At 34.6% G+C, this 26,869-nt stretch overlaps 1 protein-coding gene across 1 annotated transcript; it reads right to left on the bottom strand.

Moving 5' to 3' along the window:
• Positions 1-24,161, bottom strand: LOC111048274 (acyl-CoA:lysophosphatidylglycerol acyltransferase 1-like). Its single transcript, XM_039438488.1, has 7 exons — positions 24,012-24,161; positions 18,292-18,553; positions 15,395-15,600; positions 11,569-11,805; positions 8,465-8,646; positions 5,841-6,155; positions 1-1,732 (listed from the first exon to the last, which is right to left on the bottom strand). Exons 2-7 carry the CDS (start codon positions 18,294-18,296, stop codon positions 1,490-1,492), a joined length of 1,188 nt encoding a protein of 395 aa, XP_039294422.1. The 5' UTR covers positions 18,297-18,553; positions 24,012-24,161; the 3' UTR covers positions 1-1,489.
• Between the last annotated feature and the right edge of the window lie 2,708 nt (positions 24,162-26,869).

Here is a 26,869-nt window from a genome sequence, read left to right as displayed (position 1 = left end):
TACTTTGACACCACCATAATCTCGAAGATAGTTCATTGTTAATCATCATATTTGAAAGATCGATCATTGATAAAGAATTTATCAACTTTCAGTGGTGTTGTTAAGGTAATGTTGTAGTAAATAACCATATTAACTGAAAAGAACTTGATATTGACAAAATCACGGGTTTACAAAAATAATTTGAGATACTAATTTTAGTTGTTACATCATTATCAATCCCTAGTAAACTAAACGCTTAAAAATTGAGCATCAAACTACAAATGTATTGAGGGTGAAGCTCTACAATTGGCCATTAGCTGTTGACCAATGAAGGATAAGCTCTACTACCGAGTCTTGTCTCGGCCTATGTAGTCAGTAAAGCTCAGCCTTTATTGGACGACAGCTACTGGCCAATTGCAGGGCTTCACCCACACTATAAATTCTGATGTTCAATGTTTAAGCTTTAAGTTTACAAGAGATTGATAATGGTGTAACAACCAAAACTATTGAAAATTAAATAATCAAGTACATTTAATAAATTACAACTAATTTCAACTCATTAGAGCCATTTTCAAGTGTAAATTACTACTTGAGAATGGCGTGCCAATGGGTTGATATAGTTGTGATTCATAAAATATAAAAAACGGGTTCTAGATAACTTTTTTGTTTTAATAATTTTAGTACCCCTACTGATAAAAGTGTATCAACCAAAACTAGTATTGAATAAAAAGACTAGATCTTGTCTAAACACAGATTTCTATTCAGTATGAACTACTAAAATATCACCTTCACAGCTACTAAGAAAGCAAAACTAGTATCTTAAATTGTTTTAATATCCGGTGATTTTGACAATATCAAGTTGTTTTCAGTTGATATTGGTGAAATATTACCATTCAAGCATACTTCAAAGGTCGTTCTTAGATACTGAACTACCGTAACCGTATCTCGAAGATCGTTCTTAGATAGTGAACTACCATACCACCGTATCTCGAAGATCGTTCTTAGATAGTGAACTACCATACCACCGTACCTCAAATATCGTTCTTGAATAGTGAACTACCATACCACCGTATCTCGAAGATCGTTCTTAGATAGTGAACTACCATACCACCGTATCTCGAAGATCGTTCTTAGATAGTGAACTACCATACCACCGTATCTCGAAGATCGTTCTTGAATAGTGAACTACCATACCACCGCACTTCAAATATCGTTCTTGAATAGTGAACTACCATACCACCGCACTTGAAATATCGTTCATGAATAGTGAACTACCAAGTGAACTACTTGATACCATACCACTGTATCTCGAAGATCGTTTTTCATAGACAATTCTCGGACCACACCAGAAAGAGACGTCTCTTTCTCAACCAAAGACGGTTGCTTCCACACCAATGTTTTTCAAACATAGTTCTTGATAGTGAACTACCATAACACCGTATCTCAAAGATAAATTCACTGATAGTGTACTATCATTCGCTGTATCTCAAAGATAGTTGATGATGGTGTATTACCAGACCAACGTATAGAAATAAGTGAGTAGCCTGTAGTGTAGATAGGTGGATGCGATGAAGAACATGTGTAGGATGAAGAAGCGGAGGCCATCTTGGACTACCCGCTGGGGGGGCATGGGGGAGGTGCAGTACTCCTTCACTGGCAGTTCCCCCGTCTGGTAGTAATGACTCAGAATTTTCTCCTTCTCCTCCCACCTCGCGAACAGCCATTTCATCAGTTCTTCAGGCTCTTTGGGTAGCTGCAATGATATAATATTAGAAAAAGATTGCAACATGTCATTCGTTAGTTTCACACATTACAAAAAAGGACGATTTTTGGATGTTTAAAATTGAAATTTTACATGATTCCACAGAGATGAGATTTTTGAAATAATAAAAAAATACATTTTTAGTTTTAAATATTAAGGACCAGTTGCACAAAAGTCTTAGGCTAATTAAATGCCACAAGAACCAATCAAAGTAGCATTCTTTTCAGATATTTTTCTTCTATGTTTGGTTTTGAAGCATCTAAATTTAAAAATCTACTTTGTAAATAAAAATAATGAAGGAATAAAGATTTTGTGAAGAGAACAACTACAAGACTTAACCTATTTCGGACTATGTGTAACCTTATCTAAATTTGGGAGAGGAATAGCACAAGGTTACCTTATTTTTTCTCTCCCTATCATTTTTGATGATGTACTTATTGTATGAATCAATTAAGAATTATTAATAAACCTTCTGTGATCAGTTCTCGTGGCAGTTAATCATAATTCGAATTTAACAGGATTTTGTGCAACTGGTCCTTAATATTTGAAACTGGAAATTTAATTTTTGATGATTTCATAGATAAAATGAATGCCGTGTGACCTGACTGGTCAGTGATTCCAGGTCGCACCTGATCAATCTGTGGGCCTCTGACATGACTTGACGACTGCGTTTTAGCATTGAAAAAAGATACTATAAGAAGATATCCCATGGCATACGTCGTTATCTCAAGTCGATTACTGTCGACTACTGTCCGTCTAATCATGGTTAATTGATAGAGTGGACATCACTGTTCAAAATTCGCCACGTCAAGTCATTCTATTATATTCTATTATTACTGTTTTGTTGGGGTGAGAGTGTAAGAACGGCAAAGTATGAGAAACTACCAGCGTCACACAGCTTCACGAAAAATAACTACTTGGACTATCAGATTGAGTTAACAGTGAAATTTGGAACATGTACACCCTATATCATGGGATAGCTATATCATAGAGAAACAATAGCATAAGTAGATATCCCATGGTATAGGGCGTTTATGTCGCAACTTTTACTGTTATCTCAAGCTTATAGTCCACGTAGTTCTTTCCTGTGAAGCTTTATGACGCTGGTAGTCTCTCATATTGTGCCGTTTATACACTCTTACCCGGTCAAAACAGCAAAAATTGACAATAATCGGATTGAGATAACAGTAAACGTTGCGACATAGACGCCCTATACCATGGGATATCTACTTATGCTATTTTTTCTCTATGATATAGCTATCCCATGGTATAGGGCGTTTATGTTCCAAATTTCACTGTTAACTCAATCTGATAGTCCTAGTAGTTATTTTTCGTGAAACTGTGTGACGCTGGTAGTCTCTCATACTGTGTACACTCTCACCCGTGTACTACTTACGCTATTGTTTCTCCATGATATAGCTATCCCATATTCTGTAGAAGGTTAAAACTATATTAACTATTGTCTTTATTGAATTATCTTTCTTTTGTATGTTTCATGTTTATTGTCTTTATGAATTATCTTGTTTTTTTTTTGTTTCACTGAAATATCGACAACTCTATTCTGTTACAGATGGAATTAAATAGAGAATGCATTAATTCAAATGCTAATTAATATATAATTTTATTATTGATTTGCAGCATTTATTTAGGATTTTCGTTCAATAATAAAATTATCTATTCTGTTAATTGAACATTGTTATTGACAATTTATTTGTTTTGACGGAGAATGTATATTATTGTGAGATTCACTTAATAACATACAAATTATAGGATTTATGCAAATGGCACTACATTAGTTTCTGTAAGCAGCTGAATTGTATTTTTTATAAAAGCTAATGATTTTGTTTTTGTTTTAGTTAATTAATTATTTGTTACAAGACGAACCATTCCTCGACTCAGGCTTCCTAATGAGGAGTGCACTTGATATTTTTATTTTTGCATATGTTTCATAAAATTGCAAAATGAAGTGAATTAAGATGATTTGATTTGGATATCTCATATCTAAATTGGTCTCTACTTTGGTAGAGAGTTAGTGGGGAGAATATTTTTAATATTCTTCCCAAAGAATGGACATTGATATGTCCAAAGCAAGCTCCGCCAATTTATGTAGATGCATAACAATATGATTATTATCCATAGTTATTATATTACAAATTGCTTTTTCATATCATATATAGTTCAATAGTTATTTTCTTAGTCTATATTATGTAAATTCATCTATAATTTTGCTGTATTGTAAGCTATTGTATATAAGTGTATAAGCCAGTATATATTGTAATCTACATAAATGAAGTACTCAATCAATCAATCAATCAATCTAATATTTTGCTATCTATAGCAATGCAATATTTTCTATACCTGTGCAATAGGATACATCCTGTAGAACAGGAGCGTCTGACAAGGCTTGCGCTGCCCGCAAATGATAGTGGGCAAATCGAGGGGCTTGCCCTCCGGATAGGCCACAGTGATGTCGAGTACCCAACTCAGCTGGTCGTCGGCTGCCACGCTGCCTCCGCCAGAGTGGTGCTGCGACAACTTCAGCGGCGTCGTGACCGACGACAGCGACTCGGCCGGCGATGTCGTCGACGACTGCGAACTCGAGTCGGTGCTGTTGTTGTTCGAAGAGAGTTTGTTGTTGGCCGACGTTGACGGTGTCAGGGTGTCAATTATCGCCTAAAAAACGACAAGAAGGCACAATCAGAAAAAGTGGATTAAGGAAGATTCCCACACATCAGTATCAGTGAACGTATCCGGTTTAGTGATAATATTATTCCCATAAGTTCTGATTGGAGTATCCCCACACTGCCCGGCCGTGCTCAGTGTGAATAGTCCAATTAGAATACATTGGATTACATTTTCACTGTACCAGTCAATGACTCTGATAATGTAGGAATCCGTATTTAATAAGTTTTGTGCTTTCGTAATGTTTTAAAATTAGTTTTTAAACATAAAAATTTCTAGTTTCGTCGTTAGTTTTGGAGTGAAAATTGGACTCGAAAGTGAAAAGTGAAAACATAACCTCATTCTTTTTTCGAAACCTTTATTGCTCAAGATTTGGGAGAAAGACAGTTTTGGGCTATGTCTGTTGTCTTCTCCCAATCGTATATTATTGTATAATACAATGTCTTGTGATTCAGATATCAGTTGAAGAGAGAGTTACTGGAGATATGCGTATAACGGCTGAAGAGTTTAGAACTTATCATGGGCAAAAATGAGAAAATAAAAACGGCGACTACTGTCATAAAAACTGCGACTACGCCCCGTTTTTGAAAGTCAATGTTCTGACTCCAGCTGTTTAAAGTCTAGAACTTAGCTAAATCCTGAGCTCGGAAACCGGCCCCAAGTGTCATAGGATCAGTGACGTATTCTCAAGGCTAGCTAGGCTAGCTGCGAAGCCCAACTAGTTTCAATAAATAATTATTATAATCATCCATGTATTATTCAGAGAGGTAGAACGTTTCGTAAAAACAGTAGTGGCTTCATGTTCTAACTCAAATTTAGCATGTGTGATGCGGCGCGATGAGGCCGTATACGCAAAGCTAGAGCAAAGCTGAGCGCTAGACTATCGGCATATAATGAAAATGTTATTCTCAAAGGAGGAGGGGTGCTAAAGACTAAAGTCCTAAAGACTCCAGTCATGGAGTATAAGACAAGTCATGTTATTACATAATAATTCTATTATTGATTTGCAGCATTTATTTAGGATTTTCGTTCAATAATAAAATTATCTATTCTGTTAATTGAACATTGTTATTGACAATTTATTTGTTTTGACGGAGAATGTATATTATTGTGAGATTCACTTAATAACATACAAATTATAGGATTTATGCAAATGGCACTACATTAGTTTCTGTAAGCAGCTGAATTGTATTTTTTATAAAAGCTAATGATTTTGTTTTTGTTTTAGTTAATTAATTATTTGTTACAAGACGAACCATTCCTCGACTCAGGCTTCCTAATGAGGAGTGCACTTGATATTTTTATTTTTGCATAATATGTTTCATAAAATTGCAAAATGAAGTGAATTAAGATGATTTGATTTGGATATCTCATATCTAATATTTTGCTATCTATAGCAATGCAATATTTTCTATACCTGTGCAATAGGATACATCCTGTAGAACAGGAGCGTCTGACAAGGCTTGCGCTGCCCGCAAATGATAGTGGGCAAATCGAGGGGCTTGCCCTCCGGATAGGCCACAGTGATGTCGAGTACCCAACTCAGCTGGTCGTCGGCTGCCACGCTGCCTCCGCCAGAGTGGTGCTGCGACAACTTCAGCGGCGTCGTGACCGACGACAGCGACTCGGCCGGCGATGTCGTCGACGACTGCGAACTCGAGTCGGTGCTGTTGTTGTTCGAAGAGAGTTTGTTGTTGGCCGACGTTGACGGTGTCAGGGTGTCAATTATCGCCTAAAAAACGACAAGAAGGCACAATCAGAAAAAGTGGATTAAGGAAGATTCCCACACATCAGTATCAGTGAACGTATCCGGTTTAGTGATAATATTATTCCCATAAATTCTGATGGGAGTATCCCCACACTGCCCGGCAGTGCTCAGTGTGAATAGTCCCATTAGACTACATTGGATTACATTTTCACTGTACCAGTCAATGACTCTGATAATGTAGGAATCCGTATTTAATAAGTTTTGTGCTTTCGTAATGTTTTAAAATTAGTTTTTAAACATGAAAATTTCTAGTTTCGTCGTTAGTTTTGGAGTGAAAATTGGACTCGAAAGTGAAAAGTGAAAACATAACCTCATTCTTTTTTCGAAACCTTTATTGCTCAAGATTTGGGAGAAAGGCAGTTTTTGGCTATGTATATTGTCTAATCCCAATCATATATTATTGTATAATAAGCTACAATGTTTTGTGATTCAGATATCAGTTAACGAGAGTTACTGGAGATATGCGTATAACGGCTGAAGAGTTTAGAACTTATCATGGGCAAAAATGAGAAAATAAAAACGGCGACTACTGTCATAAAAACTGCGACTACGCCCCGTTTTTGAAAGTCAATGTTCTGACTCCAGCTGTTTAAAGTCTAGAACTTAGCTAAATCCTGAGCTCGGAAACCGGCTCTAAGTGTCATAGGATCAGTGACGTATTCTCAAGGCTAGCTAGGCTAGCTGCGAAGCCCAACTAGTTTCAATAAATAATTATTATAATCATCCATGTATTATTCAGAGAGGTAGAACGTTTCGTAAAAACAGTAGTGGCTTCATGTTCTAACTCAAATTTAGCATGTGTGATGCGGCGCGATGAGGCCGTATACGCAAAGCTAGAGCAAAGCTGAGCGCTAGACTATCGGCATATAATGACAATGTTATTCTCAAAGGAGGAGGGGTGCTGAGTGAGTAGGTTCATATTGCATTGCAGTGGAGTGAGTCAGAGCGAAAGCTTCGCTGATAGGAGAGCATGACTTCGTCCGAATATTGGCGATAACAGCCGACTGAAGCCGATGCGAGTTGAGTGCAGGCTTGAAATGTTATTGTTTGAGGTTATATTATTTGTTTTTGCCAGTTTTGGTTCGATCTGTTGAAGCTTATTGCTTTTACAAGTTTGTTTTATTTTTCAGTAACAGGCAACCCGTGCTTCGCAAGAGCTGTTTGAAGCACAAACAGGTTGAATTTAGTTTAATATTTCCATGCTGATATTGAAAGTAACAACTGTAATAATTTACAATGAAGTTTTTTGACTTTTGAAAGGTAATTTTAAAATTAATGTGTGGGGGGTTGGATTTGCCAGGAGAGCTAGCCCTTTAGTGAGGTCCACGTTATAATGGCAGTGTACGATTGACAATACTGTTGCTGTCCTTCTCTATCATACAACAAAACAGATAGCGCTATCTCTATCTCGCTTTGCAATGTTATCCGTTTGCCAGAATATTTTATTTTTACTTTTGACAGTGACTGTACAAAAGTAAAAAAACAATTCTCAGGCAACATTTTTTTTCTTCATTCTATCAAAATATTTGAGTAGCTACATAAGTCGTATAATTGATTTAAAATGTATTTTTTAAACAATAAAATAATTTTTAGACATTTAACGTATGAGAAACACAAATTAAAATACCTGAAATGACATTTCAAAAGTTGATAACTAACCATCCTAGACTTCATCCATGCTTCAGTTAGCCTACACGTATAGGTTAGACCTACTCGTACCGGTATAAATAATATTGAAAGGTTATTTCAGAATTATTTCCATTGAAATTACTTATTTTAAATAGTATTTCTATTTTTCTATTATTTTAAAAAGAAATTGGAATAGAATATCTACCAAATAACTTAATTTCTGTTGTTTTGAAATTCAGATTGTTGTATCACAGCTTTTTAAATTAGCCGCCATTTCAGGTTTGTATAAAAATAAACATCTGATTTCAGTTATTTAAGCAAATTTTCGAATCAAATTATGAAAAAAAATATATTTTCTCGATTAATTTGACATTAAATTGATTATTTTAACAAGGAAATGATAATTATTATTAGATCAAATTTAATGGCAAAATCACTCAGTGGCAAAATGGAGAGACTTGGCAACGTTTTTCTCCTATCTTTCTTCACTGCCATTATAACGTGGACCTGACTATAGGTAAGTTTTGAGGCTACGCCACTGCATAGGAATCCTGCATAGAATCCATAATTTTCCTATGATAGGATAGGAAAAAGAGTACGGGAAGAAAGCAATGGAGGAAGTAGAAGGATAAATGTTAGGTTACCTGCATGGCTCCCATTCTTGGTAACGACACGTGGTTGAGTATGGGATGGTTGTGCTTGAGCGCGTATCGCTGACTGGCCTCACGGCGCTTGCGCAGAAAGCCTCCCTCCGGAAACAGAATCATCAACTTCCGGTTACGCGGCAAGTAAGAATTGTGCAAATGGTTGCGCAGCTGGGTGATACCTACAACAAAACAAATGACATTTTATCGTCAGCCAGCCAAAAAGCACAAGACAAAGTCAAAAAACAAACAGAATTACAAATTAAAACATTACAAATTAAAGTAAACGAAAAAAGGAAACAGTATTACAAATTAAAACATACAACAAGAAAAGAACCAGGCGAATCATCCCTATAATACAAGGTTTAGAGGATTGAAATACCCACCTCATAGACTTTGCTGGAGAGTGGCCCGTTTTGTATGAGAATGAAAATATTCAACTCACATTAGAGAAATTGAGGGCTTGAAGGAGTTAAAAACACTTAGGGAATTCCTTATTGAATTATACAAATTAGCTGACTTGAAAGATGATTTTTGTTTCATGTATGTTTTTTTTTTAATTTGTCGTTTTATCTTGTCTGTTGTTTGTGTAGATGGAGTATAGATATCCTATAGGCCTACTATTAAACGAGCAACTACTGTTTAGATGTTTGGATGTTATATATATATATATGTTTTTATTTCACCGGATCTCGAAAACGGCTCTAACGATTCTCACGAAATTCAGAACATAGTAGGTATATAATATAAAGATTCGATTGCACAAGGTCTCATACCTGGGAAAACTCGCTCAAGGACATTAAAAGGATAATTATTATTCATCCTTAGAAAAACAGCTGATAATAATTATTTCGTCGTCTGTTGGTGATGGAAGTGAGTGAGCGAGTTCATGTGTGTGGGACTCTGTCAAAATTATGACTCAGCTGTTGAACTTTTGTAATCATTCATTCAGGTACTTAGTGCCGGTTGCAAAAAAGCCATTTCAATCCTGATTAATTCCAGTAGATCCATCTTTTTGAAATGGTCTTCTCTGATTTGGTTCACGTGAAGTTAATCAGGATTAAAATTTAACCGGCTTTTGTGCAACTGGGCCTTTGAGGGAAATTTTTGCATTCCTCTGGGAATTAATCTCAATTTACTGTGATTGGATAGAACATTTCTGTATGAATTTTAATATAATTTCTTATTTCGTAATACATTTTTTATGCTTTTGTACTCCAGAGCGAAGCTCGGTCCCCGATATTATCTATAGAAGGTCGATAGCTAGCTGAAATAAATATATCGTCCTAACCGTCCTGTTCGTACGCTAAGGGTGTGATGATCACATTGAATGCGTATAGGAGCAAGGGCACGCTTGGCTATGCATGACCAAGCGTGCAGATAAGAGACAAACTATGGAGAGAGCAATAGGAACACTCACACTGAACGCATCAACGTACTGGTTGCGTTTATTGTGAGCAGCTACATGTTCCAAATCCTCGCACGTATTTATTTTTTCCTACAGTTACCTTGAAAAGTGGCCATTGCTGCACTGATTACAGAACGCAAAGAATCACTTTTCCGCTCTAGTGCGGGAAAAATTTTTCTGCACTCCAGATTTGCAACATGGCAACACAAAATACTCAGCAAAATCAAAATGAAGTTGGTAACAGTGACTGCTGTGGCTGCTATAGTGAGCAGAGGTGCAACGAAGCACAACGCGCTAATTATTAAGTATATATTATAACCAAGGACAACATTTTTATTCAATTTGACAATAAATTAAGGTTTTTATCAATAATAAAATTACACAGAAAAACATTTGATGCATTTCAGGCAATTCTACACATAATTACCCACTTTTCATATTCAATGGTAACTGTAGGAAAAACTTAATGTGAAATACGTGCGCAAAGTTCCTCTGCTGCACTCAAGAAACCATTCCGCCCTCGCCTACGGCTCGGGCGTAAACGTTTCTTTCGGTGCAGCAAACTGTCACTTTGCGCACTAGTTGCACAAATAACAATTCCAATATACCGGTTGCGATCAGTGTGAGTAGCTACATGCAAGTCACAACATGTTTTAATGGTACTTTACAAATTTTGTTTTTCAACTCATGCATGTGCTGATGTGCATACGCATTCAATGTGATCACACCCTGATGACTGGTTTTCATTAGTGGAGTTCCCTGGTACTAACTATCCTGTTAACTCTCACAATGAGAGAGATAACATGAGAGAGATAATACTACTCTTTTGGTAGAGAGTTAGTGGGGAGGATATTTTTAATATTCTTCCCAAAGAATGGACATTGATATGTCCAAAGCTCCGCCAATTTATGTAGATGCATAACAATATGATTATTATCTACAGTTATTATATTACAAATTGCTTTTTCATATCATATACAGTTCAATAGTTATTTTCTTAGTCTATATTATGTAAATTCATCTATAATTTTGCTGTATATAAGCTATTGTATATAAGTGTATAAGCCAGTATATATTGTAATCTACATAAATAAAGTACTCAATCAATCAATCAATCAATGAGAAAGTTCATGATAGAGTAGAGTACTAGGTTTTAGTAGAGTGGGATAGCACCGTGGGATAGTACTCAATAACACTTGCCTTCCCCCAACATCGCTTCCCACTCTACTCTACCACTACTATGCTAATGAAAATAGCCTCGAGCTAGTAAAGTCGTGCCGTGGACTATCAAGTTTAAGAAATATTGTTATTTATTAAAACGTATTAATATATTAAAGTGTTAATAAGTATTCAAGTGTTAATTTATCAAAAAGTATTGACATTTTAAGGTTGGTTCTATTCACTAGACAACACACTTTACCTACTATTCTCAATTGTAGTAAAAACAGTTACTCGACCAAGTAGAGTAGAGTTACAGATGGAATTAAATAGAGAATGCATTTATTCAAATGCTAATTAATATATAATTATTATTTAACGAAAATCCTAAATGATTTGCAGCATTTATTTAGGATTTTCGTTAAATAATAATTATAGAGTAGAGTTACCTCGGTAGAGTTAGTATGCCAGTTACTCGACCACTAACTCTCCTAGTGAAACCCAGTCTCAAGTCTCATTTTTTTTGAACTTAGCTGACCTTCATCCCTAGCCTTTCGGCCAGACAGTATGAAGAAGTCCTCGTGTAGCACAGAGACAATGCCGAAGTTGGTGAACTTGAAGACGCGGTCCATGATCCACATGATGTTGGGCAGGACGGTGGGCCGAGCGTTGAATGTGGCCATCAGCATTGGCACATCTGCCGTCGACTGGTGGTTGGCTATCACCAGGGTGCGGCAAGACAGGCAACACCGGATGTCGTCACCCACCTCGACGACTGCAAAACAAGTCAATTTGTTTTTTTGTTTTTTTTAAGATTACGTCCTAAAGACTCCAGTCATGGAGTATAAGACAAGTCATGTTATTACATAATAATTCTAACACTAAGTAGTTCAACCTAGTTTAGGTTTGAAAGGAATTCTTGTACACTATAAAAAGCTCTATCAACTAAATATTTTTTAATTTGTTTTTTGAAAATCTTCAAATCATCATTACTTTTCAAGATTTGAGGTAGCTTGTTAAAAAATTTCCTACCAATATAATCTGGTTTTTGTTCAAATAACCTACTATTGTGACCCATTATATGATAATCTGCTCTGTTTCGCGTATTATACTCATGAACATCTGAATTCTGGATCACACCACTCGTTTTCACATGCATTACAACTTCATATACATACAAAGATGGCACAGTTAATAGACCAAGCTTTTTAAATAAAGGCCTACAAGAGTCTAACCTATTCACTTTCTCTATACATCTGAGTGCCTTCTTTTGAATCTTAAACACCCTGTCCATATTTTGTTGAGATGAATTACCCCATTCTAAAATAGCATACCTAATATGAGATAGTATAAGTCCATGGTAAGCAGTTAACAGTAGTTTTTTGTATTGTTAAAAGATTGGTAGGAAATGATAGTATTAGACTGATAACATAGATAAAAAAAATGCAATAATTATTTATATGACAACTCTAAGGGCTAAAACAAGTAAATTTGCGAAAAAAATGGTAGAAAATGGATAGTATTAGACTGGTAGCATAGAGAAAAAATGCAATAATTATTTATATGACAACTCTAAGGGCTAAAACAAGTAAATTTGTGAAAAGATTGGTAGAAAATGATAGTATTAGACTGATAGCATAGATAAAAAAAATGCAATAATTATTTATATGACAAATCTAAGGGCTAAAACAAGTAAATTTGTGAAAAGATTGGTAGAAAATGGATAGTATTAGACTGATAGCATGGATAAAAAAAATGCAATAATTATTTATATGACAACTTTAAGGGCTAAAACAAGTAAATTTGTGAAAAGATTGGTAGAAAATGGATAGTATTAGACTGGTAGCATAGATAAAAAAAATGCAATAATTATTTATATGACAACTCTAAGGGCTAAAACAAGTAAATTTGTGAAAAGATTGGTAGAAAATGAATAGTATTAGACTGATAGCATAGATAAAAAAAATGCAATAATTATTTATATGAAAACTCTAAGGGCTAAAACAAGTAAATTTGTGAAAAGATTGGTAGAAAATGAATAGTATTAGACTGATAGCATAGATAAAAAAATGCAATAATTATTTATATGACAACTCTAAACCTAGCGCCGCAGTGCAGGATGGTTTCTCACAGCTTGGCGTTGTTGTCATTTGAGATGGGTGTCTGGCTTGGAAGTGTTTCGGCCGCATTGCAGGATGACTGTTAACGGTTGCCGGAAGATCAAAAGCTGGATTTTTTTCGTTATTTTTCGTGATAGAGGAATTCTGATTGCAGATTCGTTCTCAGCGACCCCAAGTTTAGCCTAAAGGCTCAGAATGACAACAATGTTTTTAAATAATTAAAAATCATCATGAAAAGTCATTAATATGGTAGTACACCACGTTTCTGGGTGACTGTTTACTGGTGACTGGAGTTATTATTGACACACAAAAAACAAAATAATCGTGAGAAAGAAAACTGCTGATGAACGCGAATAAGACCGCCACTCCATTGTTCTATTGTCTCGACTGCTTGGCTGAGCCTGGCTGGAGGGATCAAATAACCGACTGGTTTGATCTTTCGTCTGTCCGCTAGGCGGAACTACGCCGACCATTGCTGGGTGTAAGATGTTACTGCGGCCGCTCGCATTCCCATCAACGCTGCTATTATTTGCTGTCTCAGCGCCTAGTCCGATTCAGCCAAGCAACCAGCTTGCACTGCGGAGCTAGGTTAAGGGCTAAAACAAGTAAATTTGTGAAAAGATTGGTAGAAAATGGATAGTATTAGACTGGTAGCATAGAGAAAAAATGCAATAGTTATTTGTTTGACAGCTCTAAGGGCCGGTTTCCGAGCTCAGGATTTAGCTAAGTTCTAGACTTTAAACAGCTGGAGTCAGAAAATTGGCTTTCTGGAACGGGGCGTAATTCATTTATTCATTCACATTAACCAATGCACAAATCAAATACATGATTAGAAAAGGACCAACAGGCCTAGCCCAAAACTGTTCCCTTTCCAAATTTTTATAGTATAGTAGTATAGTTATTTGTGCAACTAGTGCGCAAAGTGACAGTTTGCTGCACCGAAAGAAACGTGGAATGGTTTCTTGAGTGCAGCAGAGGAACTTTGCGCACGTATTTCACATTAAGTTTTTCCTACAGTTACCATTGAATATGAAAAGTGGGTAATTATGGGTAAAATTGCCTGAAATGCATCAAATGTTTTTCTGGGTAATTTTATTATTGATAAAAACCTTAATCCTAAAATCCTAAAGTCCTCGTTGTCCTTGGTTATAATATATAATGAATAATAATTAGCGCGTTGTGCTTCGTTGCACCTCTGCTCACTATAGCAGCCATAGCAGTCACTGTTACCAACTTCATTTTGATTTTGCTGCACTGTTGCTCCATATAACCTACTAAGTATTTTGCGTTGCCATGTTGCAAATCTGGAGTGCAGAAAAATTTTTCCCGCACTAGAGCGGAAAAGTGATTCTTTGCGTTCTGTAATCAGTGCAGCAATGGCCACTTTTCAACGTAACTGTAGGAAAAGCCAATGCCTAAAAGGTAGGTTATGTAATCGTAGTTTTATGATAATATTCTCATTTCTATAATTGAAAACGGATTTCCTTGACGAAATAAAACATACTTAAATAATTCAAAATAGCTGAAACCTTACACTAATTTCTGTTCATTTTATTTTGTGTTTAATTTTCTAGTTTTTCGAAACTTAATTTAAACTTGGACTACGACCACGCGCCGTTTCGGAAAGCCAAGTTTCTGACTCCAGCTGTTTAGTCTAGAACTTAGCTAAATCCCGAGTTCGGAAACCGGCCCTAAAATTACATTTAATCATGTAGGCCTATCTACATAAGCACGATCAGACAGCATGGAAGAGCGAATCAGTGGAAGTCCTGTCAGCCTTTAGACATTTCTGGCTAAGCCACATGAGGCATTTTTCAGACGAGTCGGCAGGGCAGGAAGCTCTACGATTGGCTGTTGGCGTTTGGGAATCAGTTGATAATCTTTACTTTACTTTACTTGTTCGTCACAATTACTGAGCTGCATTAAGGGAGCAACGATCCCGCAGTATATGAGACGTCAAAGTTTAATCTAATATTTACCATTCCTCCTATTTCAACACTACAGATCCCACATAACAACCAATAATCAACCAATCGGAGAGCTTCCTGCCCTGTCGTGCCGTATGAGACGTATGGAGCACTTCTACTGATTCTTCCTTACGGGTTCTCTCCCAATCGTTTAATACTCTCTCCCAATAATACGGAATTAGAGTTAAGCCACACTAAGAGTTTTTTCAGGCGTTTTCAGAAGGACTATTTTTGTGCGGTTGACTATAGTAATTGTATGAGATAAAATGAGACTCACTGTCATATCCGGCTGACCAACTCCACATGCTAACCATGGCCAGCAGCCAGTGGAAGAAGATGCCCTCCATCTTCCAGTAGAAGTCGGGGTGCAGGTGCTTGAAAGGCTGCAGCACCAGCATCCATAAGCAGTATGTCGGAATCGTGTAGATGTTGTTCAATATCACAAACACTATCCGCAGCACTATCTTCGCATAGAGCAGCACACTGTGAAAAAATGACAAACTTTGATAACATATCATAAAAACATATGAATACAATTCTGAAAATACACAATGAATAATGTTGAGCATTTGCTTATAATTCTAAAATATGGAGCATATGCTTCATTTTCTACGAATAAACGTGAGCAAAACCTTTTGCTCATCCTCATAAAAAAATAGTTTGAGCATTTGCTCAAAAGTAAAAGCTTATACTTAAAACTGTATGAATAAACTAGAGCATTTGCTCAACTTTTGAAGAAAATGCTTCAAAAAAGGTGAGTCTAGTCTAGAGCAGCTTTTCACCTTTTGCTTATAGTAAAATGGCTCAACTAATTCGTGTGAGGAAGAGGAAACTATACCAGATACGATCACAACCAATAGTTGAGAACTATAAAACTCTTATTAGATTCAACCATGATATTATATATCACCATTATTCCAATAAAAGAATAAAAAAAAATACCTATCGGATATAAAGATAGCCATCACAGAGTAGGAAGTAGGCATTTAAGAAGATGATATAGTGTAGAGGATGGAGTGATCCGTGGTCTAGTGGATAGAGTGCTTGCGTAGCAGCATTGAGATCCCAGGTTCAAACCCTCTCAATACCAAAAGTTTTTTAACCAGATCACTCCCGTGTTATCGGATGGGCACGTTAAACTGTCGGTTCCGGCTGAAGTATGACAGTCGTAAGGCCCATTGACGGCTTAAATTATATATTCAGGCGGTGGGACCTTCCCGCAAGGGACTCCCCACCAACAAAAGCCATACGAATTTACTTTTTTTTAGTGTAGAGGATTATGAGAAGGCTATTGAGATTACAAGATTATGCTGAAGATTATTATAGAGATGACATTTTTTCACGCTATTATTTCAAAATTAAGAACTCAAATAGCCTAAAAATCAATTCATAGATAGAAACAGAGCAGACGACCAAACATAAGCGGTGTCAATACTTGCATATTTAGCGCTTACGTGAGTGGCACATTCTAACCTTTAATAACAAAGTAAGGCGAATAAGCTGATGAAAAATCTTTAAAATACGTGAGAATTTGCTCCAGAGTTCAGGAGCATAAGGTAAAGCTTATTCATATAAAAATGCTTCTACCTAATGCTCATGAGCATATGCTCAGTTTTTATTCATATGGCCCAATATTATTCACAGTGCGGATGATTTGACATAGCAGGCAATAGCAATAATAATTGCACTCAACAATCTAATTACAATTTTTCAGAGTGAACATTGGTTAAGAGATAGGTTCGCTTTTTCAAGTGTTAAGAACATTTCTTTTCAACATTTTTTCAATTAATATTCATTGAAAGCAGCAAACAAATACAATGTTATTTATAGAAGAAAAAACAGACAAAACATCTCCTATAGTGAGGTCCACGTTATAATGGCAGTACTTGATTAACATTGGTGTTGCTATCCTTGTCGAAAAAGCAGATAGCGCTATCTTATTCTACCTCTGCAGCGTTGCCAGATCTTTTTTCAACAATATAAAAATGTAGTTAATTAACGTAATATTTAATCTCAATCATAAAAATTCATTATTCAATCATTGAAAAACATAATTTATTGACGAATAAAATATAATTGATTATTGAGAAAAGAATAAACGGGTAATATTATTACATCAGATACACCGGTATCAAGTATCTATCATAGTAGGCCGTGTCAAGGCAGAGAATCGGCAGCGCTGCTCTCCTATCATTCTCCACTGCCATTAAAACGTGGACCTCACTATAGTAAGTACAACATGTTCAGTTTGAAGTCAGTAATAAATTCATCCAATCAATCTGATGCATTCATTTTTTTTAATTTAATGAAATATTCAATCAGTTTAAATTCATCCAATCAATCTGATGCATTCATTTTTTGAATTTAATTAAATATTCAATCAGTTTGAATTCATCCAATCAATCTGATGCCTTCATTTTTTTGAACTTAATGAAATATTTAATCAGTTTAAATTCATCCAATCAATCTGATGCATTCATTTTTTGAATTTAATTAATATTCAATCAGTTTAAATTCATCCAATCAATCTGATGCATTCATTTTTTGAATTTATTCAAATATTCAATCAGTTTAAATTCATCCAATCAATCTGATGCCTTCATTTTTTTGAATTTAATGAAATACTCAATCAGTTTAAATTCATCCAATCAATCTGATGCATTCATTTTTTTGAATTTAATTAAATATTCAATCAGTTTAAATTCATCCAATCAATCTTATGCATTCACTTTTTTGAATTTAATTAAATATTCAATTTGATCGTGTTCAAACGACTTAACAAGGTACAATACAACCTTTATGATTCCTTCTCCACCTACCAAGCATTCCTGAAGCCTTCAGCTACACAACACACTTTAAACATAATTCGTTACGGCCCGGTTGCACAAAAGACTGTTAAATTTTAATCATGGTTAATTGCGACGAGAACCAATCATAGAAGACTTTTACAAAAAGAGGTCTTCTCTGATTGGTTCTCGTGGAGTTCAATCACGATTAAAATTTAACAGGCCTGTTAAATGCGACGAGAACCAATCAGAGAAGACTTCAACAAAAAGAGGTATTCTATGATTGGTTCTCTTGGAGTAACGATTAAAATGTAACAGGTTTTCGTGCATCTAGGGCCACGTGATTGAAAATAATTTAAAAAGTTATTGTCGTCTTCTTTTTACTCACCCCATGATGTTAGATTTCTGTCAGCTTCTACCTAGGATATCTAGCTTGTTCCATCAGTCGGTACAGGCTTCTTGTTATGACAATCATGCGCACGCTTTACAATTCCTCGTTACTCGCTTGCATTTTGTCTATTCGGCACTTTATTTTCTCACAAATCTCCACCAAACTCAATCGTTATAGGTACAATTGTTGAGCCTCATGTGACAGTACAGTTGTTACTATGTATTCGCTGAATGTTTGCGCTGACACACATGTTTATGATCTGAAAAACAATAAAAACTATTGTTAAAATGATAAAAAGTAAAATCCATTTTTAAATGAAAAAAAAAATGGAATCATGTTCATTAATTGATAATAATTAATTTGAATAAATAACATCATTTATGAAAGCTGGCAGGATTAGGTGGACAGGGCACTTCGTGAGAATGGGTAATGAAAGGATTGCCAAATATATATAGAGGGAAAAAATATACAATAGAAGAAGAAAAGGAAGGCCAAGGAATAGATGGACAGCAGGATTTGAGAACGCTTGGAGTTCACAACTGGAAGAGGCAGGCAGTGGATCGGGAGAGATGGAGACGCTTCACGAGGGAGACCAAGGGTTGTAGCGACCTGTAGAGCTGAGGAGTAAGTAATTTAAATAAATAAGACAGAAAAATGGGTTGTAGTAAACTGAAGAGAACAGGGGTTTACTGAAAACATCCTTCGTCGACGCTCATGATCTTCAAAGTAAGAAATGATCAAGAAATGAAACAAATTTATCAGCTGCATCAGCTTCAGTGACAGTGGATAAATTTCACACATTTTGGAGTAAAATGCTATAGTGCGATTCACGTTATAGAGTCAGTAGAAATTATAGGACTACAGAGTTGCCGATTCTCTGTTATCACCGCCTTCTACAGTAGATAGCTGTGATTCAAGTTATTCCGGTACATCTGTTATAATATCAATTGCTGATCCTTGTTAATAAAAGAACAAATATACCGGGTGACTCAGAATAGCGGGAACTTTTAAAAACGCCTTAACATATTAGTGGGAAGGGCAAAAATTATTTTATTCAAACTAACGTAAAGTTCAAGACTTGCCATTTGAGAATTATTAACATCTATCACTTTTTGACAATTATTTCATTGAGATGACTTCCTCCTGCATGAAAACACTCTTTAAATCTGTGTTGAGATTCCTGAACGATTGCTGCAAAATTTCAAATGGGATATTTTTTATTTAATTATGAATTGTCTGTTATAATTCAACGACAGTTATTGGTCAAGAAGTGAAAACGTTTGATTTGAGATAGCTCTACAAACAGAAAATAGCAGTTAGACAGATCCATGGGACCAGGAAACCATAGAGAAACAATAGCGTAAGTAGATATCCCATGGTATAGGGCGTTTATGTCGCAACTTTTACTGTTATCCCAAGCCGATTTCTGTCGATTATTGTTGATTTTTACTGTTTTGACCGGGTAAGAGTGTATGAACGGCACAATATGAGAGACTACCAGCGTCATAAAGCTTCACGGGAAAGAACTACGTGGGCTATCGGCTTGAGATAACAGTAAAAGTTGCGACATAAACGCCCTATGCCATGGGGTATCTACTTACGCTATTGTTTCTCTATGAGGAAACGCAACCTAATCGTGAGATTACACTGTTACCAATCAATACTCACTCGCACAGTTGCCATTAACTGCCTTGCAGTGTGGATTTCGCTCACAATTTGATCAATAATTTTGAATTTTAAAAAATTAAAACAAACTAAAAATGAAATCCGTAATACACCGGATGAGATATTTCAGCGATCAATGAGGAATCGTCAACACAGATTTAAAGAGTGTATCATGCAGGAGGAAGCCATCTTAATGAAATAATTATCAAAAATTTATAGATGTTATTAATAATAATTCTTAAATGGCAAGCCTTGAACTTCACATTAGTTTGAATAAAATCATTTTTGCCCTTCTCACTAACATATTATGGCGTTTTCAAAGTTCCCGATATTCTGGTTCACCTTGTATTTTATTCGCCAAGAAGATATATAATGTTCTCACGATTTAGTAATAAATTTTGATAATTGAGATAAAACATTTTGATAGATCATTATGTTTATTCATAGTCAAAAAACGACAGACAGACAGAAATATATTTATTTCCAAAAAAATGCAATTTACAAAATAAAAATCTTATGTAGGCCTACTCAGTTTCAATACAAATAACAAAAAATAAAAACAATCTCATAAATAGGCTACACTAGTCCAAATACTTTCTAGAGAATGGTCAGCATGGGCAAATGCCTGTGCGCAAACCAGAAGCAGTGAAACGATCTGGGAATAGTGCGGAGGTAGAAAACGATAGAGCTATCTGCTTGCTCTAATGACAGAAAAGGTAAGCAATAGTATATTTCGCACCTAGGGCCGAAAATGGGACTTTTCTGGCTCGAAATCGGGTTTCAAGTCCGAGGCCGTAGGCCGAGGACTAGAAAAGATTGAGAGCCGGAAAAACATTTTTGCCCATGGTGAGAACGTTATTTTTCGCCACACAGGAAAATAGACAATATATATATGAGAATAATTGTCTATTATAACCGCCTTCTACAGTAGATAGCTGTGATTCAAGTTATTCCGGTACATCTGTTATAATATCAATTGCTGATCCTTGTTAATAAAGAACAAATATACCGGGTGACTCAGAATAGCGGGAACTTTTAAAAACGCCTTAACATATTAGTGGAAAGGGCAAAAATTATTTTATTCAAACTAACGTAAAGTTCAAGACTTGCCATTTGAGAATTATTAATAACATCTATCACTTTTTGACAATTATTTCATTGAGATGACTTCCTCCTGCATGAATACTCTCTTTAAATCTGTGTTGAGATTCCTGAACGATTGCTGCAAAATTTCAAATGGGATATTTTTTATTTAATTATGAATTGTCTGTTATAATTCAACGACAGTTATTGGTCAAGTTGTGAAAACGCTTGATTTGAGATAGCTCCACAAACAGAAAATAGCAGGTAGACAGATCCATGGGACCAGGAAACCATAGAGAAACAATAGCGTAAGTAGATATCCCATGGTATAGGGCGTTTATGTCGCAACTTTTACTGTTATCCCAAGCCGATTTCTGTCGATTATTGTTGATTTTTACTGTTTTGACCGGGTAAGAGTGTATGAACGGCACAATATGAGAGACTACCAGCGTCATAAAGCTTCACGGGAAAGAACTACGTGGGCTATCGGCTTGAGATAACAGTAAAAGTTGCGACATAAACGCCCTATACCATGGGATATCTACTTACGCTATTCTTTCTCTATGAGGAAACGCAACCTAATCGTGAGATTACACTGTTACCAAACAATACTCATTCGGACAGTTGCCATTAACTGCTGTGCAGTGTGGATTTCGCTCACAATTTGATCAATAATTTTGAATTTTAAAAAATTAAAACAAACTCAAAATGAAATCCGTAATACACCAGATGAGATATTGCAGCGATCAATGAGGAATCGTCAACACAGATTTGTACAATGTATTAGTTCAGGAGGAAGCCATTTAAATGAAGTTATTGTCAAAAAGTGATAGATGTTATTAATAATAGATGTTATTTAAATGGCAAGCCTTGAACTTCACATTAGTTTGAATAAAATCATTTTTGCCCTTCTCACTAACATTTTATGGCGTTTTCAAAGTTCCCGATATTCTGGGTCACCTTGTATTTTATTCGCCAAGAAGATATAATGTTCTCACGATTTAGTAATAAATTTTGATAATTGAGATAAAACATTTTGATAGATCATTATGTTTATTCATAGTCAAAAAACGACAGACAGACAGAAATATATTTATTTCCAAAAAAATGCAATTTACAAAATAAAAATCTTATGTAGGCCTACTCAGTTTCAATACAAATAACAACAAATAAAAACAATCTCATAAAAACACTAAGCCAAATATTTTTTAGAAAATTGTATGCATGGAAAATGCCTGTGCGCAAACCCGAAACAGTGAAACGATCTGGGAATAGTGCGGAGGTAGAAAACGATAGAGCTATCTGCTTGCTCTAATCAAATCAACTTTTATTCAATGATATCACTTACATAACACATTCCATTATACAAATTATAATACAGATCATTGAATACAATACTGTTTGCTTAAGAAAATCTTGTCTGCAAACAGGAGTGAAATACATTCAGAACTCAACTAAAAATGCTTATCTATGAACTCAAATGACAGAAAAGGTAAGCTAACAAAAATGTTAATCACGTTCTGACTTTATAACGTGAAACCCACTATAGTAGACGTCTGGACATATCTGAAGGAAGGCGAATTGAACATTTATGAAGCTTTTTCTACACTGTATTATAATAATAATACCCTACTTGTAATTTTGAAAAAAATATGTTTTTATTTGTACAGCAATTATTTGTCATAAAAATTGTATTAGGAGAGGTGAAACAGGTAAACAAGAATAAATAAAAATTAGAAATTAGGATACTTAGATTTCTAAGTATTATAAGAAATCTGAGTACCCTTTTAAAATTGTTCAATCACACAATATATTATGAATCAATCAATCAATCAATCAATCAATCTCTTTATTCAAAACATACATCAAAATGTACATGAATGCGTCTTTCTTTATTATTTTCAAAATAATAAAATAAATAAAAGTAAAAAACAAAATACATCAACAATAGGTAGTCTAAATACATAATGAATTGGCACTATAAAATTCTTCATAACTGTATAATTCTAATTCCACGATATACTTTTTCAGTTGTTTTTAAACCTTGTAATATCTTTTCATGATTAATCTTAGTAGGAAGATAAGTGATGAATTTGATGCCCATATAGGTCGGGCTTTGTTTGTACTTCTCTTTACTATGTTCTTTGATAATAAAGTTGTTCCTATTTCTTGTACCTATTATAGTCATGCACACTGGTTTGCCTGGGGAATTTGTCTTCATTATTTTTACGTGTAATATTGTTTTATAATATAAAGTCCATACACAGTCATTAATTCTAACTTTTTAAAAAATGTCCTGCACGACTCTTGTCTATTTAAATTAAATATTTTTCTTACTGCTTCTTTTTGGAGTTTTAATATCCTATTCAAGTTAATGCACTAGTCCCACCATAAATCTCAATGCCATATGAAATATGAGAGTGGACAGTGGCATAATACACGGATCTCAAAGTGTGATCTCATGAAAAAATATAGTTTTATTAACCTGTCTTTTTTTAGGGTTACGGTTAAATATGTATTAGAAATCTAAGTAGGTACCCTCTTAAAATTATCCAATCACGACATGTTTCGGCTATATACTGCCATTCATTACATTTGTATAACTCATGATATTCATTATAATAGAAAGGCATTATATAATCGAAACAATTTTAAAAGGGTACTTAGATTTCTAATTTTTATTTATATTATTTAAGAGTAGTCCTAAAGAAAAAATACAGGTAAACAAAACTATATTTTTTCAAAATATATTGTGGATAAAGGACTAGCCAGCCTATTATCAAAACGCAAACACTTTCCAATCACCTTACTCTCCAACTGTTATGTGCCTACTATCTAACATATAAAATAACAGTATAACACTTCTAAGCACGGTTTTATAACTCCTTGATTTTCCTCCAATCTTATACCTCTGCTAAGATAAGACAAGACTAGAATTATTAATAAAGATACACATGACATTCACGCACATAGAAACATAGCGGGAATAAATTTCAAATCTTCACTTGAAATAAACTTAACTTCACAAACTTTTGTGTATGATAAAAAATATTCAGTATAATAATGTTGAAATCCCAAGCAGCTCTGTAGCGAAATGACTTGCTAATAGATTATTGTATCAAACACTAAACGCCTATTAATCATTAACCTATGATCTCAACAGCCTCTATCTTGCATCTTTTGGGAACAACATGATTGAAATGTATTGTCATCAATAATGAGTAGGAAATATATTTTGAACATAACTTGTGTTGAGGAAATTATCAGAAATGATTCTATAAGAATAATGCAAATAATGATTCATTCAGTTAGTAATAATCTACATTGTTACTCTTAAATGAATTGCTACATAACGGTATCGATAAACTGGCTATTATGCATTGTATTCAAGAGGTAGGCTCTGTAGAATAATTATTTAGTTACTAATTTTTGACATCTTCAAACCGTTTAAAATACTTGAATTTTACTAAAAAATTGATAAATCCTTATAAATGTACTCCTTTCACTAGGAGGTAACTGGATGAAATATATTAAAATAAACTTCATAGTCAAACAGTTGGTATGTTGGGTGGTGGTGGTAGTAGGATAAACTGTACGTTAATGAAATTTAAATCAATATTTTGTTTTTTTCTACTGAGACAGTGCAACTAAAAATAATACCCTGATCAAATCTGTGTAAATAAGTTTACCTCCGTAGAAAAGGCAACATGGTATTGTCATTGAATTAGAAATCTTGCTTGTAATTATGATTCAATGTATCATTGACATTTGTAATGCAATTGATGTTCTCAATTAGCTGCTGCAATAAAATATTTTGACTTTGATTTTGAATTGGAAAGACTGATCTGAGGCAAGAAATTGGCATGCCATATAGCTTCAAGTTGTTCAAGTTGATCCTAAATATTGTTACTTGGTGTGATCGATATGCATATCATGTAGGCCTAATGTAGTATGAAATCACTGGTCAATATGTCCATAATCCATGTGTTCAATAATCATGTCGGCTACTAACATTTTGTAGCTTTTTATAGCATCTACAAAATTATCAAACTAAAAGTTTAAGAACAAAATTTCCCAGTATTTTCTGAAGAGCTCCATAATTATTTTCGAATAAGTCTTCTACAGATCGCTAGACCATCAATAAAAATAAATAGATCCAAATTTAATATCAGTGTAGTAGGTGACCACATACAAGCTAGGTGGTCTGGGACTGACCTAAACCTGAAAATTCATTCATAATCCACAAATAAGTCTAGAATTAAGACTTATGAGTCTAGACTTAAACTTATAGTTTAGAGTTAGAGTGGGAATCATACTAAGTGAAGTCCATAGACTTGACTCTTTTTGTCTAAGGATAATTCAACTAAATTCTGCTGTCGGATCTCAATTTATACAAATAATAATGTTTTTCTAATTTTCATTTTTAGATTCATCCAGTATTTTACAGAATATTTTCCATGCGATACAAATCTAACAAATTGAAGTAAATAATTAATTAATAATTTCTTATCTTATTCAAGTATATGTATGAATAATTATGTTTATTTATATTTTTAATGATATGTCATATTATAAAGAGTTTGTAATAAGAATTGGGAATAAATAAGGAACACACCTAAAGCTGTAAGTCCACTAACCTCCCATTATCAGTCTCATTACCCACGCACAAGCCTGGAGCTCATGTGGGCATAACCCTCAGCAAAAAAAAAACCTTCAACTATGAAGTGCAACTAAAAATAATACCCTGATCAAATCTGTGTAGATAAGTTTACCTCCGTAGGAAAGACAACATGGTATTGTCATTGAATTAGAAACCTTGCTTGTAATTATTATTCAATCTATCATTGGCATTTGTAATGCAATTGATGTTCTCAATTAGCTGCTGCAATAAAATATTTGACTTTGATTTTGAATTGGAAAGACTGATTTGAGCCAAGAAATTGGCATGCCATATACTGTATATAGCTTTAGGTTGCTCAAGTTGATCCTAAATATTGTTACTTGGTGTGATCGATATGCATATCATGTAGGCCTAATGTAGTATGAAATCACTGGTCAATATGTCCATAATCCATGTGTTCAATAATCATGTCGGCTACTAACATTTTGTAGCTTTTTATAGCATCTAAAAAATTATCAAACTAAAAGTTTAAGAACAAAATTTCCCAGTGTTTTCTGAAGAGCTCCATAATTATTTTGTAATATGTCTTCTATAGATCGCTGGACCATCAATGAAAAATGAATAGATCCAAATTTAATATCAGTGTAGTAGGTGACCACATGAAGCTAGGTGGTCTGGGACTGACCTAAACCTGAAAATTCATTCATAATCCTTCATCAGCCACACATAAGTCTAGAATTAAGACTTATGAGTCTAGACTTAAACTTATAGTTTAGAGTTAGAGTGGGAATCATACTAAGTGAAGTCCATAGACTTGACTCTTTTTGTCTAAGGATAATTCAACTAAATTCTGCTGTCGGATCTCAATTTATACAAATAATAATGTTTTTCTAATTTTCATTTTTAGATTCATCCAGTATTTTACAGAATATTTTCCATGCGATACAAATCTAACAAATTGAAGTAAATAATTAATTAATAATTTCTTATCTTATTCAAGTATATGTATGAATAATTATGTTTATTTATATTTTTAATGATATGTCATATTATAAAGAGTTTGTAATAAGAATTGGGAATAAATAAGGAACACACCTAAAGCTGTAAGTCCACTAACCTCCCATTATCAGTCTCATTACCCACGCACAAGCCTGGAGCTCATGTGGGCATAACCCTCAGCAAAAAAAAAACCTTCAACTATGAAGT

The sequence above is a fragment of the Nilaparvata lugens genome, chromosome 11 (assembly GCF_014356525.2).
Source record: "Nilaparvata lugens isolate BPH chromosome 11, ASM1435652v1, whole genome shotgun sequence".
In the NCBI taxonomy this organism is placed as follows: Eukaryota; Metazoa; Arthropoda; class Insecta; order Hemiptera; family Delphacidae; genus Nilaparvata; species Nilaparvata lugens.
Note: the sequence above shows the minus strand (reverse complement) of the source record. Positions and strands in the feature narration are given on the sequence as shown.

Excerpts from the sequence above, each read along its gene's own strand:
- LOC111048274 (XM_039438488.1), bottom strand. Across the intron at positions 11,806-15,394 it reads TTGGTCAGCCGGATATGACA|TCGTCGAGGTGGGTGACGAC; the intron begins GTGAGTCTCATT and ends CTTGTTTTGCAG. Across the intron at positions 6,156-8,464 it reads CAAGAATGGGAGCCATGCAG|GCGATAATTGACACCCTGAC; the intron begins GTAACCTAACAT and ends GTCGTTTTTTAG.